Source organism: Toxotes jaculatrix, chromosome 18 (assembly GCF_017976425.1).
Source record: "Toxotes jaculatrix isolate fToxJac2 chromosome 18, fToxJac2.pri, whole genome shotgun sequence".
NCBI lineage: Eukaryota > Metazoa > Chordata > Actinopteri > Toxotidae > Toxotes > Toxotes jaculatrix.
Window position 1 is genome coordinate 8,678,610 of NC_054411.1, and position 14,026 is coordinate 8,692,635.

General features: G+C 41.8%; 1 protein-coding gene across 1 annotated transcript in view; it reads right to left on the reverse strand.

The window, feature by feature from the left end:
* Nucleotides 1-4,301: 4,301 nt before the first annotated feature.
* Nucleotides 4,302-14,026, reverse strand: part of sdk2a (sidekick cell adhesion molecule 2a) — a 79,724-nt gene continuing 69,999 nt past the window's right edge. The window contains exons 35-45 of the mRNA XM_041062773.1: nucleotides 13,866-13,967; nucleotides 13,622-13,737; nucleotides 13,304-13,490; nucleotides 11,674-11,811; nucleotides 10,821-10,982; nucleotides 10,599-10,724; nucleotides 10,324-10,488; nucleotides 10,079-10,219; nucleotides 8,716-8,884; nucleotides 6,199-6,328; nucleotides 4,302-4,712 (exon numbers count right to left, since the gene is read on the reverse strand). Coding sequence (XP_040918707.1) covers nucleotides 4,302-4,712; nucleotides 6,199-6,328; nucleotides 8,716-8,884; nucleotides 10,079-10,219; nucleotides 10,324-10,488; nucleotides 10,599-10,724; nucleotides 10,821-10,982; nucleotides 11,674-11,811; nucleotides 13,304-13,490; nucleotides 13,622-13,737; nucleotides 13,866-13,967 — 1,847 coding nt within the window. The remainder of the gene's footprint in view (nucleotides 4,713-6,198; nucleotides 6,329-8,715; nucleotides 8,885-10,078; nucleotides 10,220-10,323; nucleotides 10,489-10,598; nucleotides 10,725-10,820; nucleotides 10,983-11,673; nucleotides 11,812-13,303; nucleotides 13,491-13,621; nucleotides 13,738-13,865; nucleotides 13,968-14,026) is intronic.

The following is a 14,026-nucleotide window of genomic DNA, read 5'->3' on the forward strand; positions in this document are numbered from 1 at the left end:
GATGAGGCAGGAAATTGGAGAATATATTTCCAAGCACTAAAATAACTTTATTACTGTAACATCTGCTTTTACATGCAGCTGGTCACTGTTCAGATTGTTCCCCTGGGCCTGATTCTGTGCTGAATGAACGCAACTATTTAATGAATTCAATGCTCATTATGTTCTTTATCAGAAGAAAGCTGAAAATGCATGCATAACCGTGTAAAGTTAAACTTCTTAGTGACCAGTCAAGAGAAAAAACTAACAAAATTACAACTTTCTTTAATTGAGTGTAGATGGTTTCCTTTAAAGTCATGAACAATCTGAGTTGGCTCATTGTTTTTCCTCACTCACCGTTTGGAGGGCAGCTCAGTTAAAGTTGCCACTGCTGGAACAAAACCACAAGAGTCTCGTACTGTTGGCAGCTCTGACAGCTCTGTACAGTGGAACATTAGAAGAGGTTGTTTGTGCAGTGGTGTCTTTGTCTCGCTTTGTTGATGTATATATTTGATATTCTTGAATCCTTCAAAAAGTCCATTCTAAGTTGTGGCATTTTTGACATTTAGGAAACTCTCAAGCTGTTTGGCCTTTTTCCCGATTTCACCATCTGCTTACAGTAACGCTTTGAGGGTCAGATGTTGATGTTTCTCCCAGATTGGACATGGGACCCCTTTAACCTTCCAGAACTTTCAATTTGGAGTTTTGGCATTGGTTTACAGTGTTAGCAGTCTGGCGTTGTGCATCTCTTCAGCATGGCAACTGTTGCGGTGCCAGCAGATCCAGGAGAGGTTGTGCGATATAACAATTTCTGTTCTCAGCGCAGAGGGATCCTGGAATGGATTGGAGACCAGCTCAAATGCGACTGGAACATTGTCAATATTGTGTTTTCAATATTATGGTGAAATTTCCCAACTTGGGATGAATAAAGTATTTCTATTCTAGTATTTCTATTTTCGTTAATTCCCAGTAGAGGGTGTAAAATAAATCAGGTGTCACAGCTAAGCCTATAAATCATAAGAGACAGAAAACTGTGCCCTTTAACCTTTTAGCCATGCTGCTCCACAAGTTTGTGTCTTTGTGCATAATAATTTCTGTGCCAGCAGCCATTTACTTTGTATGAGGACTCATAGCATGGCAAAGGCAGCCCTGACTGGTTGAACCAGTAGACACACGTATTATGTACATGCAAATTTCAGCACATTGTCTTGCACAGTACAGTGGAAAACTCTGTCATCAAAACCACTCCACAGCTTTGACCATGCTAGCAAAACGTGAATTATGATATATAACAATCATTTTATGGTGTGCAATGCTGCTGTGAGTGAAATATAATAAACCAGAAGTCTTTTACATTTTAACAGAAGTCTTTGTTCATCGAGACCTTTTAAAAGCTGAAACTACCATTTTCCATCTGTATTTTACATCATGGTTTTGTCTTAATTTTGGAGTCACCAGTGGTTCGCTGTGTTGCAAATGTGCTGCGATGCACTCCAACAAGCACAGTCAGAAATTAGGACAAATTCTGTAGAAGTCGGCCCCCATGAGGAGATACTGAACAGAAATGTAAAAATGTAACAGATTTCTAGATGTGAAGCTGCGTCTGTGTGTGTGGGTGAGTATGTATGAACAGAAGATTACTCTGTGTGCCTCCCTGCAGTGAATTGGCAGAAGGTCATGGTGGAGTAGAGTGAGAAGAGTTACCATAATTTTGAGTAACAAAACACAATTATTAAAAATATTACAAAGCAATATGTTACATTTAATCTTTAAAACAACTGAGCTTCAGTTGTTTTTTGTTGTAGAAACATGTTGGGCTGTAAAGTATACATGAGCTCCAGATGTGACAGATGTAATTTCCCCTCTGGAATTCCACATCAGTGTAATGTAACTCAATAAGCAATAATTCCATTTGCATAATGATAAATTATCCACACGTAGTTATACATCCACTTTTGTGAACTTAGTAGCTTTCTCAATGTGATTTCTACTGTTTTTTTCCTTCTTTTGTTCTGTTAAAGTTTTTGATTGAGGCCAAACAAAGATGTTCCAACACCAACTATCTGTACCCTTGACTTGACTTTTTCTTTAAAACCTTCCAGGCTGATCCCTCTGTTTCTCACTCCCCTTTGCCTTGCTCAAGATCAATGTTTTCCGGCCTGAAATAAGGAGATTACCCAAGCACACTCTCAGACCCTCCCCCAGCTTTTCAGCATGCTTGCACCGGATCAGGTTCTTCTTCAAATTCTTCCCTGTAACTTATGCTCTTCTGCATCACAATTATGTCTCTGTTGTGGCTGAGAGAATCAGGTCATTTTTGCACTGTAGGATCAAGTGTCACCTATAATCACTGTGTCTTCCAGACTGTGTAAATGGTTCTATTTAGGACTGTCTGTGTAAAATAGCTGTCTGCAGGGTCAGAAATTCAAAGCTTTACCAGTCCTCTTATTCCAAAAGTCAGGATTAAAAATTACTACCTTATTTGCTATTTATATATATATATATATATATATATATATATATATATATAGAGAGAGAGAGAGAGAGAGAGAGAGAGAGAGAGAGAGAGTGTTCTAAAATATTCAAATGAGGCATGAAGAAAAAGCCATTACAAAATAAAATAATTTATTTTAGAGAGCTACCATGAATAGGTCCATAACGTTTCCTTCATGATGTATACAGTTATGTTCACACTGGAAATTTGACAGACGATAATTCTGGACCTCAAAGACCAACAGTCTAAGTTTATACACTATGGGTCCAACTCCAGCACAGCAATGTCTCATTCAACTTTTGTAAAGAACCCGCATATTCAACGGTCTTGTATAAAACATCTCATCATAACATATGTATACGTGTGTAACTGTGAGCATAAAACACATTTTCAGTCATCATATCAAAGCCGTGTTACACTGTAACATGTTGAACACAAATAATATCACAACACAATCCTTGGTGATGCATTTCACAAACAATACCTGTGTCTTGTTGTTGTCCATCCTTAAATAAAGCTTTTTAAATAAACATAGATACACAATTAAGCTGACCTCATGAACAAACTGAGACTGTAAAATACATACAAGCTTTCTTACTTGGAATTTTTACTGTCTGTGAGTTACCAATTTTGTATTGTCTTTCCAGTAATGTTGTCACAGAAACAGATTATTGAAAAATTGCTATATTTAAGATTCTTTTTCCTTCAAAATTAGAGCTTTCAGTTTGGTCATTGTTGTGAAAATCAACATGAAGGGTTACATCTCTTACACTTGCAGACCTGCATAGATCTACTACTCTACGCTTATTCATCACACCTTTTATTAATATTCTTTATGCCTTAGTAGCCTGATCAAAGTGAGTTATTCTTGTAATTCTTTGACAGCTATTAATAGCGTTACGTTTGATGTGGTTGTGATTGGATAATATCATTTGAAGAAGAAGATTTGTGCTTTTGGCCATTTGTCATGTCCTGTGATTAAAATAAAAGCAAACCAGTGCATGTTTGTCTAAGTTTGTATATCTATTGACATGAGTAGCAGCACACAATCAACACATTCCCCGGACTACTATAAAGGTGCCACAATGCTTTAATGTGATTCATAACATTGTCACTAGTGATGTTCTGAAAATGTTGAGCTTGAAGCTGATTGATATAAATATCTGGTAAACAATATAAGACAGGTACATACTGTATAGTAAACACATAATGCAGTTCCAGCAATGATTAGGCAGAGTGAGAAACTCAAAGGCAGCCAGTGGCCACACTGACCATCTGTGCCTCTCTTCAAGTCAGAGTCAATTTCTCACTATTAGTTTATCCTTTCTTCAAACATCACATTTTTCCGTCAGAGGTGGTTTTTCCAATCTCAGCAAGCCAAGTGGTCCATCCTCTATATGGTTCTAAGGTGGTTGTTTTTCCATAAAGCTCTCATATTAAACATTAATACAGTATTTTAAAACAAGGATTTCTTTTTTCAGAACCTCAGGTTCTGTTTATCCCTTGTTTATATGGTTGAACCTTCAAATAAAGTTACTTAAGCAACGCATAAAAACTTTAAAATGATTGTCTTTTCATGAAATACATATCACGTGGACTAACCAACCATACGCGCGACACACATCATACACACACACTCTTCACAGAGGAGAAAGCGCTATTCAAGATGCTTGCAATGCTTAATATTGAGCAACTACTCTGTCAGTAAGACAGAGTTGAGAGAAAAACAAAAGATAAAAAAAAAGCAAAAGCAAAATACAAATAAACCAACAACAACAAAATCAAAGACTCGTCCTCAGGGTCCTGTTGTTATTGGAAGGAGAGCTGTGTGTCAAACAAAAGAGGAGAAGCCCGCGGTGGGTGCTTGAGCGGCACAGCCCAGACTGCTGGGGGGCCGGTAGAGGGTGCTGTGCTGGCTGGGGGGTTCGGAGGACAGCAGGGAGGGGGTGGGAGTCCGGCTTCCCTTAGGCCTGAACAGAGTGCCCTGGCCCTGGCACTGTGGCTGTGGCGATGGGGCACCCTGGGGGAGGAGAGGAGGCAGTGGGGGCACGGGTGGGGGGTGCTGCCGTGACTCCTGTTCCACCAGGGGCTCGGGCTGGGAGTAGCCGTATGCTGGTGGGCGAGAGACGCCCTTCTGCTGCCGCCTCCAGGAGTTGTAGTAGGTGGGGTCGCTGATGTAGTGGTTGACAAAGGAGTGGGTCTTCTGCCGGCTCTGATCCATCTCATATTCACTGTCGCTGCCCTGTGAGTCAATGTGGAAACGGAGTTAGGAAAGAGTTTGATATATATAAAACACTGAAAATCAAAACCATACATTTAGGATGCTGACTACAGAGAACAATGACAGCTACATTTACATGCTCACAAATTAAAGCTAATTCTACTCCAGCATCCGCACTGACAAACCGCACAATACTGAGTCATAACACAGCAGGGAATATCTACTGAGAGACAACTGGCAATCTATTAATCCATGTGCAATTCTATGGGGCGCATAATCACTTCTCTTGAGCATCTTTCACACATAGGCGCTCACCCATAGCTCTGTGGAGGACAGATGTGATAAGTGTACACAAGAGCGTCCTAGAATTGGACAGAGATAATGTTTACAGGATTAATTTGCTTTTGTTGTAATATTAAGGCATCAGCCTTTTAAGTTACAATTGTTTGTGTGGGTGAGTCTTGTCGCTGTTCCAGCACATTGTACAGGCTGAGAAACACAAACAGTTATAAAAAAAAAAGTGCAAACTGCTCTCACAGAAAACATTACACACTTGGCACATTTGTGTGCCTGACAAGTGCCTGCCCATCTCCTGCTCTATTGAGACACTACAGCTTAACAGATGTTGAAGGGCCATTTATTTGCACAAGTGGCAGGTAAACAGTGGGAGGCTATGCAGAGGAAAAGAATAACACCAGTTTGTGTCTCCCGGGAGAGCAGTGTGTGTTCAAACCGAATTGAACAATGTTTTGACTGTGCAGGTACCAGATAAATTGGCCAGGGAGACCTGGAGCGAGTGTGGGAAGACAGATGTTCAGAATCTGCTACAGTCAGCTTCTCTGCCTTTGGTATCCATCATCCCTCATCACTTCTAAACCCCCTGTCTCTTTACTGGACCTCCCTCTAACACACACGCACAAGCACACACACCCACACACACCCCCGAGCTGTGCAGATCATGACATGATGAGCTGAGACCCAGCTGGCCAGATTAACACGACGTTTTCTGTTTGAGGAAAATTAATTAGTTGTGAAGATATTCCAAGACAAATGAGACATGAGAAGTGTCCCCATACTTTCTTCCCATGGGAGAAATCAGTATTAGAACTCTGATCCAGAGATATCAGCCGTGACTGGCCTATGCTAACACAGGACTTTTAATTTGAGGTGATCCATTTGAGGCAGATTATCTTGCTGATTGTCATTAATTTATCCTTAGAAATGTTGCTTTTATAATTAGACAGCTATCTAGGTTTTGCATCTAGCGAAGCAGTGATTATGACAAAAAGAATGGAGATTATCAAGATGATGGACGATCATTTTGACAAAAATAAAAGACTGTGGAGTATGAGAGGCATTTTTGAGTTTAGAAAGGTTATGACTTTTCCCTGAAAGGACTTTGTCCCTTTTAGAAATTCAAACAGTTGAATTATACTTTTTAATTCAAGTTCATTGCCCATTCCAGACATGGAGAGGACATGAGCTGCAAGCCAGGGTCACTGCTTACCTGAGAGTCAGATATCTCAGAGGGTTTCTCAGTCAGACTGCTGCTCTCTGCTGGGATCAGGTCATTATACTTAGTGCTGACATCCTCATCTGAGTAGTGCAAACTCCCAGGACTGGGTCTTGGTGGAGACCTGGACAGATTGAGAAAAGGAGGCAGAGTGTCTATGAGTGACAGAGAGCAAAAAACAGAATCTGAGAGGGAGAGAGAGAGAGAATGGTTACACAAGACATTTTTATCATCGTCATATTTCTCTTTAGGAAACTCTAGAGCTCTCTCTTCTTTGAGAACACATTTGAGTAAACCTTAAAAGCCCTGTCATCCCTGTGACTGACACCTTTCAGATGACTAATGAAAGCCTGCAAAACAGCTCTCAAAATGAAGAAGCTTCACATCCCACAGGGGGTTCAGTGGGTTGAACATGCAGAGATTCAGTGCACACTCATTGATTATGAAAATGAAAATGATAGCTTACTTCAGACAAGCACAGAATGGGTTATTTATGCATTCCTGGAAGCCACACAATGCAGTGAGGAGATTATGTTTAGTTTTATTCTTTTGCTATTTCCTTGATCCTGATCTTTGCCAAATGTCTGTTGGGAGCACTGGCGGGGGGTGAGTTCTGCATGAGTTCAACTCACTTCTGCTGTCATGAGATGCACAAACAGGATTCTCTATAAAAACATATTAGTATCTCCATGAAAGGATTCTTTGTGGTGATTAGAGCTGAATGACTGTACAGACTGAGTCAGTCATAGATTTAGACCTCCCGCAGAAAAGCTGCGTAACTAAGCATGGCTCTGAGCTCAGAAAAGTATTATAAAGTTCTTTTATGAGTGTAGGTCAAGTAAACAGACCCCTGGCTTCTTTTGGCTCCACTGATTAAGTCTGTAAAGTGAAGACGAGAGAAACATCTGTGGAGACAATTATTTTTTCTTCTTCTGCAGTAATGACTGCTGCTGTGTTCAAGGTCTGCTGAGACTGAATTGGATGGTCAGAGGGCCAAGACTGGACCACTGCGTTCACATCACTGAGCTACATTAGTGGGCTCAGTATGTAACTCAGGCTAACACAGAATTAAAAGAAGGGTTTGCTCAGTTGGCTTCAGAAAAAAAGACTAAAGAATTATATAAACTAGGAATGGCATGAAAGTAAATTTTTAAATGATCTGAAATGGAAAACCTTGGATGTGGGGGCAGAATAGACAAACATAAAACTCTGGGGTGTCAAGTGTTACACTAAAGCGTAGAGCAGACAACCTTGACAACCTCTCAAATAAAAATTAACATGTACTGAGATATGTGCAGGAACTAAATCGTTGGGAATGCCAAGAACAGGATGCTTAGAAGACACAACATGACAACGGCCATGACACAACAAAGGAACATCTTTGGGTTAAAGGGGATGATGTGAGGGGGTGGGCTGTGAGGAAAAAAAAAAATCTACTTAGAATTCATACATGGTTGAGTCAGACATAAAAAGGATAGGGCCACGTGAGTGAAAGGGAGGGGCGATGGATCTTGCCACCTACCACACAAAATGCTGCCAGTGAGCTTTGAATTATTTAGAAGCACTGTATCCTTCCCTTTGCCTTATCTGTCTAATTCATCCCTCTATCACTCACCCTTTCAAACATCCCACAGGGAGCCCTCTTTTCTCCTTAGTACATAGATCATTAGCTAAGAATACAGAACCAGACCGGAGCCCTTCAAAGAGAGGGAGGATCTCAAGGCCCTTTGATCCCCTTCTCGGCCTCCTTGGTCAAGGAGAAAACAGCACAGATTCCTCTGCCCTTAATGCACCCCTTCTAGCACACTCAACAGTAATGTGCACGCTAATGTGCAAAAAACGAAATGTGTGACCCATGTCTCAACACAGAACATTCCTTTTGCTGCTGCAGGGTTTGTGAAATTCCTCTTATCTTGTTTGTGTAAACATTACCAGAGAGCCAGCTTGCCAAAGTCCTCCTGATGGGTAGAAGGACATGTTCTCATCCTGACAGCGTTGTACTTTATGTTGAGATACCTCTCACAGCACTAACCCTTGAGAGGAACTCTAAGCTCAAGGCCAAAGGAAAATGGCCGGCTCTGACCCATAAGCACCCTTTTGTCTGAAGCAGTGATGGACAGACAAAGAGCCCATGCAGAAGCTCATGAATGCTAATTAGCTGGTATTGTTTCCCCTTATATAAATTGCTGCTTCGCACAAACACTGAATATCAACAAGGGGAGCGGAAGGAGGCTGAAATCAGCAGCTGGGCTCCTCGAGGCCCGGTTTGTTCTCCCAAGAATGACAGACTATTGTGACGGAAGAAGGCGACACACAACACTGCATTATTAATTCCTGCCTGTATCACAAGTAACACACTCAACTGTAAGAGGAAACTTAGACAAAACTGAGATAACAATGTTTTTGTGAAGTGGAATCTTTGCCTGCAAGTACTGAATGCAATGGTCAGCTGAAAACTATGGATGATTAAGAGTGTTTGACTGACAGCATGTTTACAGTGATTAGACTGACCGTGTGTAGATGCCGTTCTTGCGGCAAAAGGAGTTTTTCACAGAGAGGCGTCTGTTGTTAAGCTCCAGGGCTGGGAAGCGTCCCTCATCCAGGCGCACCATCTCTCCGTGGGTCAGAGGCAGCGCTGTGCAGTTGGAGTGGTTGCCTGGACAGGGGTATGAGGACGACACTGCGTGGGTCGTGGAATGAAATAAGTGATTTGTGTTCTTCAGTCAAGTCTAGAATCAATTTCAGTTTTAAGTACTAGTTGCAAACAACACAATAAAACTGCAGGCTTGAACTTGCTGGTAGTTCTTTTATAACAGTACACAAAAAAGGTATGTTATTAATCACATCATCCTCAATTCACATGTCACAACAGCAACTTTTTGACTTCATCAGTGGAACATCATCATCAGTCTGTCAGGCCCACTGTCCAGTCCTGGCCTCTATTAAAACAAACATCTACCAGTTGGACAGTCTAGCTTCACGGCTGGGAAAACTGGGGAGGGGCTGAGAGGGGGCTAAGAAGCCCTCTTTGTATCCCCACACAAACACAGTCCTTGTCTGTACTGGTCTAGCCGAGCCCTGTTTACTGACCCTGGTAACCCTGGCACCATGCTAAATGCTGACTAAGCTTAAAAAGTCACTAGTACAAGCCTTTAGGAAGGCTTGACCTGAACCTTTAATCTTTCCCCAAAATCTCCCTCCTCTCCCCTCTTACATCTATGTCCATCTCTATTTCCAGCTACTCTGGGCTGTTGGGTGGCCAGACCAGGTCTGTCCCCTGCATGCCTTGAATGTTGCCAGCCAACCACATTGTGAAGTATTAACAAAAAGTCCACTAATGTTGATTAACTCCCCCTGCCTTATGTTTTTAAGTCTGAAGACAGAAACTCTGATAAAGAGTTTCCAGCAGCAGTAATGTCACCTGGGATAATTCACAATCATGAAAATTGGCTTCGTGATACAGTGCCGTGAGAGCCACTAGTGCTGTAGTTATATAATTACTCTCAGCCTGACTAATGGCCTCAGCATTAAACCACGGCCAAGCCATTTATCCCAGTATTGATCCTTACTGCAGTTAAACATGAACAATAATGTTTATTCATCTGCCCATTTCAGCTGTTTCACTAGTAGCCTTTACTCTCATCGTTCCCCTGTCAGCCAAACAATGTAAGGGTATATAGGTAGTTTGTCTAATTGTGTGAGCCTTCACCCTTCCATTTTATAAAATAGACTTCGGATGTGCAATCATTAAAATGCAATTCTCAGCAGACCTGTCTAAGACGAAGACAAATTCCAGTCAATAGCTTAAGTTGCAGAAACAGACAGAGAAACTGAAACGCTAGCACTGAGTTTAGCAGTCAGTCGTGCTTCCTACCTGAATCTGCTTTTTTGGTGTATTTTTTACTCTGGCCTCGGATGATGAGGATAAACACAAGGAGGAGGATGAAGATGAGGCCCACCAGAGCAATCACGACCAGGAACCACCACTCCTCGTAGAACGGAGAAACTTTCTGGGCTGAAAATATAATAAATAACAGAAATTAATATGGAAATGAAATTATATTAATCATAAAATTAACACAGTTTTCCATTAACTCTTCATTATAAAGTACAATTAACCTGATATGGAAGGTGAGGGGGCGCTGGGGGACCCATAGCCATAGTCATTCACCGCAATTACTCGAAAGTCATACGTGACCCCTTCTCTTAGCATGTCCAGGTTAAGCGTGTAGGATGTCACTTCTTTAGGAATGTCTTTGATAAGGATATCCCATAATCCTTCATCTAAAGACAAGATGAGAAAATATGTCAATATATTGACTATCAAAGCTGAAGTTATCATGACACAAAGACCCGTGCAAAGAACCTGTGAACTGTTTATGTATGTGGCTCACCAGAGGGTCTCGCTTCAATGACGTATCGCGTGATGGGCGCACGACCTTGATCACCACTTGTCCAGTGCAGCGTGAGGGCAGTGCCATAACGAGAAATAAAGGGTTCTCCAGGAGGACCTGGGGCTCCTGTGGAAGATAAAAATGGATCGTTAGAAATATTGACATTCTGTCAGAGGCACTCAAAGCGATTTGATTACTGACATGAACATTAGAAAAACGCACCCTCTCCAGGTCCAGTGGTGATGTTGGCCTCGACCTCAGGGCCATAAGTGAGAGTTTTAGCACGAATGCGGAAGTTATAGGTGACCCCATCGGCTAGGTCTTTGATCTTCATCCACAAGGGAGTGCTGCCCTTCACATCTACTGTCACTATCTTACTGACACCTGGAGTGCGAGGAGAGGAGTCTGTACAGGAAACACTAAGACTCTAGATGCTGCTTTCTACAAGCGACAAATTGCCAAGCTTCGTTCGTATGAACAGACACATAGAGGTACGTAGACAGCTTCACAATGACAAAGAGTTAGAAGACCAGACAGAAACACTCACAACACTATAAGACACACACATCATTGCATGTTCAACAGAAAAGGTGTATTATTCCAGCAATCTCCGACATATCCAGACAGGAAGAGACACCAGGACCCTGTTTTTTTTTATAACATACCAACTGATATTTCCTGTCTTTGCTACTCTATTCAGCTTTGCTCTGGGTTCATTAGTGGATAGCTGAGGGACCACAGCAGCCTCAGCTCAGCATTCCACCTCTGCACCCAATTACTTGACAATCTGGTCCAGGCAACTACACTTAGCCAGCTATTAGCCATGTTTCTCTAAGTGAGAGAGGAAGCTGTGCAAAGTCTCACCAGAGCATTCCAACATATTTTATCAGCCATGCCATATATGCTACTGCAGGGCCTATACTCATCTGTAACAGATTAGTGCATGAGCTTAAGCAGCGTGAGTTAAAAAAGAACATAGTAACAAGGCTAGAGGTTGTAAATCACTGTCTGAGAAAGCAAGCTGTGGAATGTCAAGACATGGCAGAGTTATTAGGCTCCAGGCAGAGTTTCTCACCATCGACTGGAGTGCAAGGCTCATAAACGAGGCGGTAGCCCTCAATGATGCCGTTGGCCTGCTTGGGCTCTCCCCAGGACACGTTGACCGAAGTGGTGGTCAGCTCACTGAAGTGGATGAAGCTGGGAGCACTGGGTGCTTTTGGTAAAGAAAGGGGTAAAGAGAGATGATGAAAGCTGGATCTCTTCAAAATACAGAGGCAAAACACTGCTCCAGTGACCTGGATATGCCACATGGAGCACATATTCACAAAAAAATCATCTGCAAAATCTCAGCGAAACTATAAAAAACAAAGAAACCCCCAAACAACAACCAAATAAAGCCACCATTTATTTTTTAATTATTTACTGCATTTGAAGTTCAGCAATATTTATTTCTTTTGTTTTTGACATTACTCTCCAGTAGAGTTTTCATAAGTAATTTAGGACATTTTCAATTTTTTAAGTTGCTTCTCTTGCAGGTAGTTTCCCCAATTTTCTCCCAATAAAAAAAAGAGAAAAACTTTATCCTAGATGACAGGAAACAGAAATTCTATGAGATTAACATTGAAAGCGGTTTCATTGTTCATTGTTCATTATCAGAGCTTGAACAATAAAATGTTTTGTGCATGTAAAAACAGCTAACATGGCATACAGCTCAGATCAACATGAAAAAAACCCTAATCCTGTATGACTGTTTAAGCAAATGAGTCACTAAGAAGCCAACTCAAAGTAAACACAAGAGTGTGCAAAATCATTCTGCGACCTTGAACAAGAGCTGTGAGAATTCTGCCTGCTGACCCAACCCAGATCCAGCTAAGTGTCAGGATTTAGCCACAATTCTGCATAAAATTCACAAAAGCTTGTGCTGGCTCACTTCCCAGTACCCTGTGGTGCAGAGAGCCAAAATTCCTGCCTGTGTTTTTAAGTTCTCAGCACTTTGTACCCCTCGCCAATGTCACAGCCTTCAAGGGGGTGGAAAAGACGAGAGAAATTTATATTGTAAACCATTTTTGTGCTGAAACCGCAGAGGAGGGACTCTCACTAGCTGGTAAACACAGACGTCTTTGTGCAGTTGCAGCCAAAAAACTAATCTACATGTGTCCCCTGCACTCTGTATTCATTGCTCCTCCGCTGTCATTGGGCTTCCACCCTTGTGGCTTGTCCTGGAGGAGGCGCCAAGAGGACTCTGATCTCTTATGCTATATCTCAGAGGATGAAACTATTCAGTGAAAATGTTCTATTTCTTAGTGAATAGGAGGAGCAGGTCCTTTATTATTTGTCTTAAAACTCTGAGTTGCAGCTGGCAGTTTTGTGCAACACAGCGACTCAAGTTCAAAGCACTCATCACCTGTTCTTTGGAAGGTATCTTTTGTTACTGAATGGAGGACTTACCTTGAGATACTACTCTACATAAGCACCTGAGCACCATAAACAATGTGGCTACATAATGAGAAGCAGTTTCACTGTGCAGATGACAGGAAGAGGAAGACAGAGAAAAGGTAGAGAGGAATAGAGAGGATAGAGATAGAGAGGAACTTTGAAATGCTATATGGTTTTGGGAGAAGGTTTGAGCTGGAAGATAAATGCCACTGGTGAGTTTAACAACAAGTGTAATCTCTTTATCCACATCTGGATTCAGTGTAACTCACCTGCTTGCTGAGTGCGCCCTCTGGTGGGCAGGGAACGGGGTCCATCCCCTGCAGCATTGAAAGCCGCCACACTGATCATGTATGTTGTGTAGCCTGTGAGGTTTTTAAGCTTCACCCCGAGTTCCGGCAGGAACAAAGTACGCAGGCGCTCTGTCTCATTCTGGAGCTGAAACTCCCAGAAGTAGATCTATAAACAGAATAATAGAGTTGAGGATGCACAATTTATATTTATTTTTTCCAATGAAAACAGAAATAAGAAAGGCATGATGTAAGTTGACGTGATTTGTGGAAACACAGAAAATGACACATAATTGATACCTTGTAACCCTGTATGTCACCATTCTGAGCATCAGGAGGAGGAGGGTCCCATGTAACATCCAGCTGTGTGGCTGTTGAGGACTGGACCACCACATTTTGGGGAGGGGCTGTTGGGACTAGAATGGGTCAGGGTGTAATTAGTAACTGGGTTATTAGTCATTATCACGTCCCATATGACTTAAGAAATAAAGATTAAAGATAAGCAGACTAACACACATGCAGCACAGTGAGAGAAGAAACATACCCGCCTCTCCAACAAACACTTCCTGTGGTGCACTGCTAGGACCCTCCCCCACAGCGTTATACACACTGAGACGGATCTCGTAGCGTTTGTGTTTACTCAAATCTGCAAGAAGAGAACCCATAACAGCATTAGAATAGAACAGTTAAGATAAAAGAGCAAGA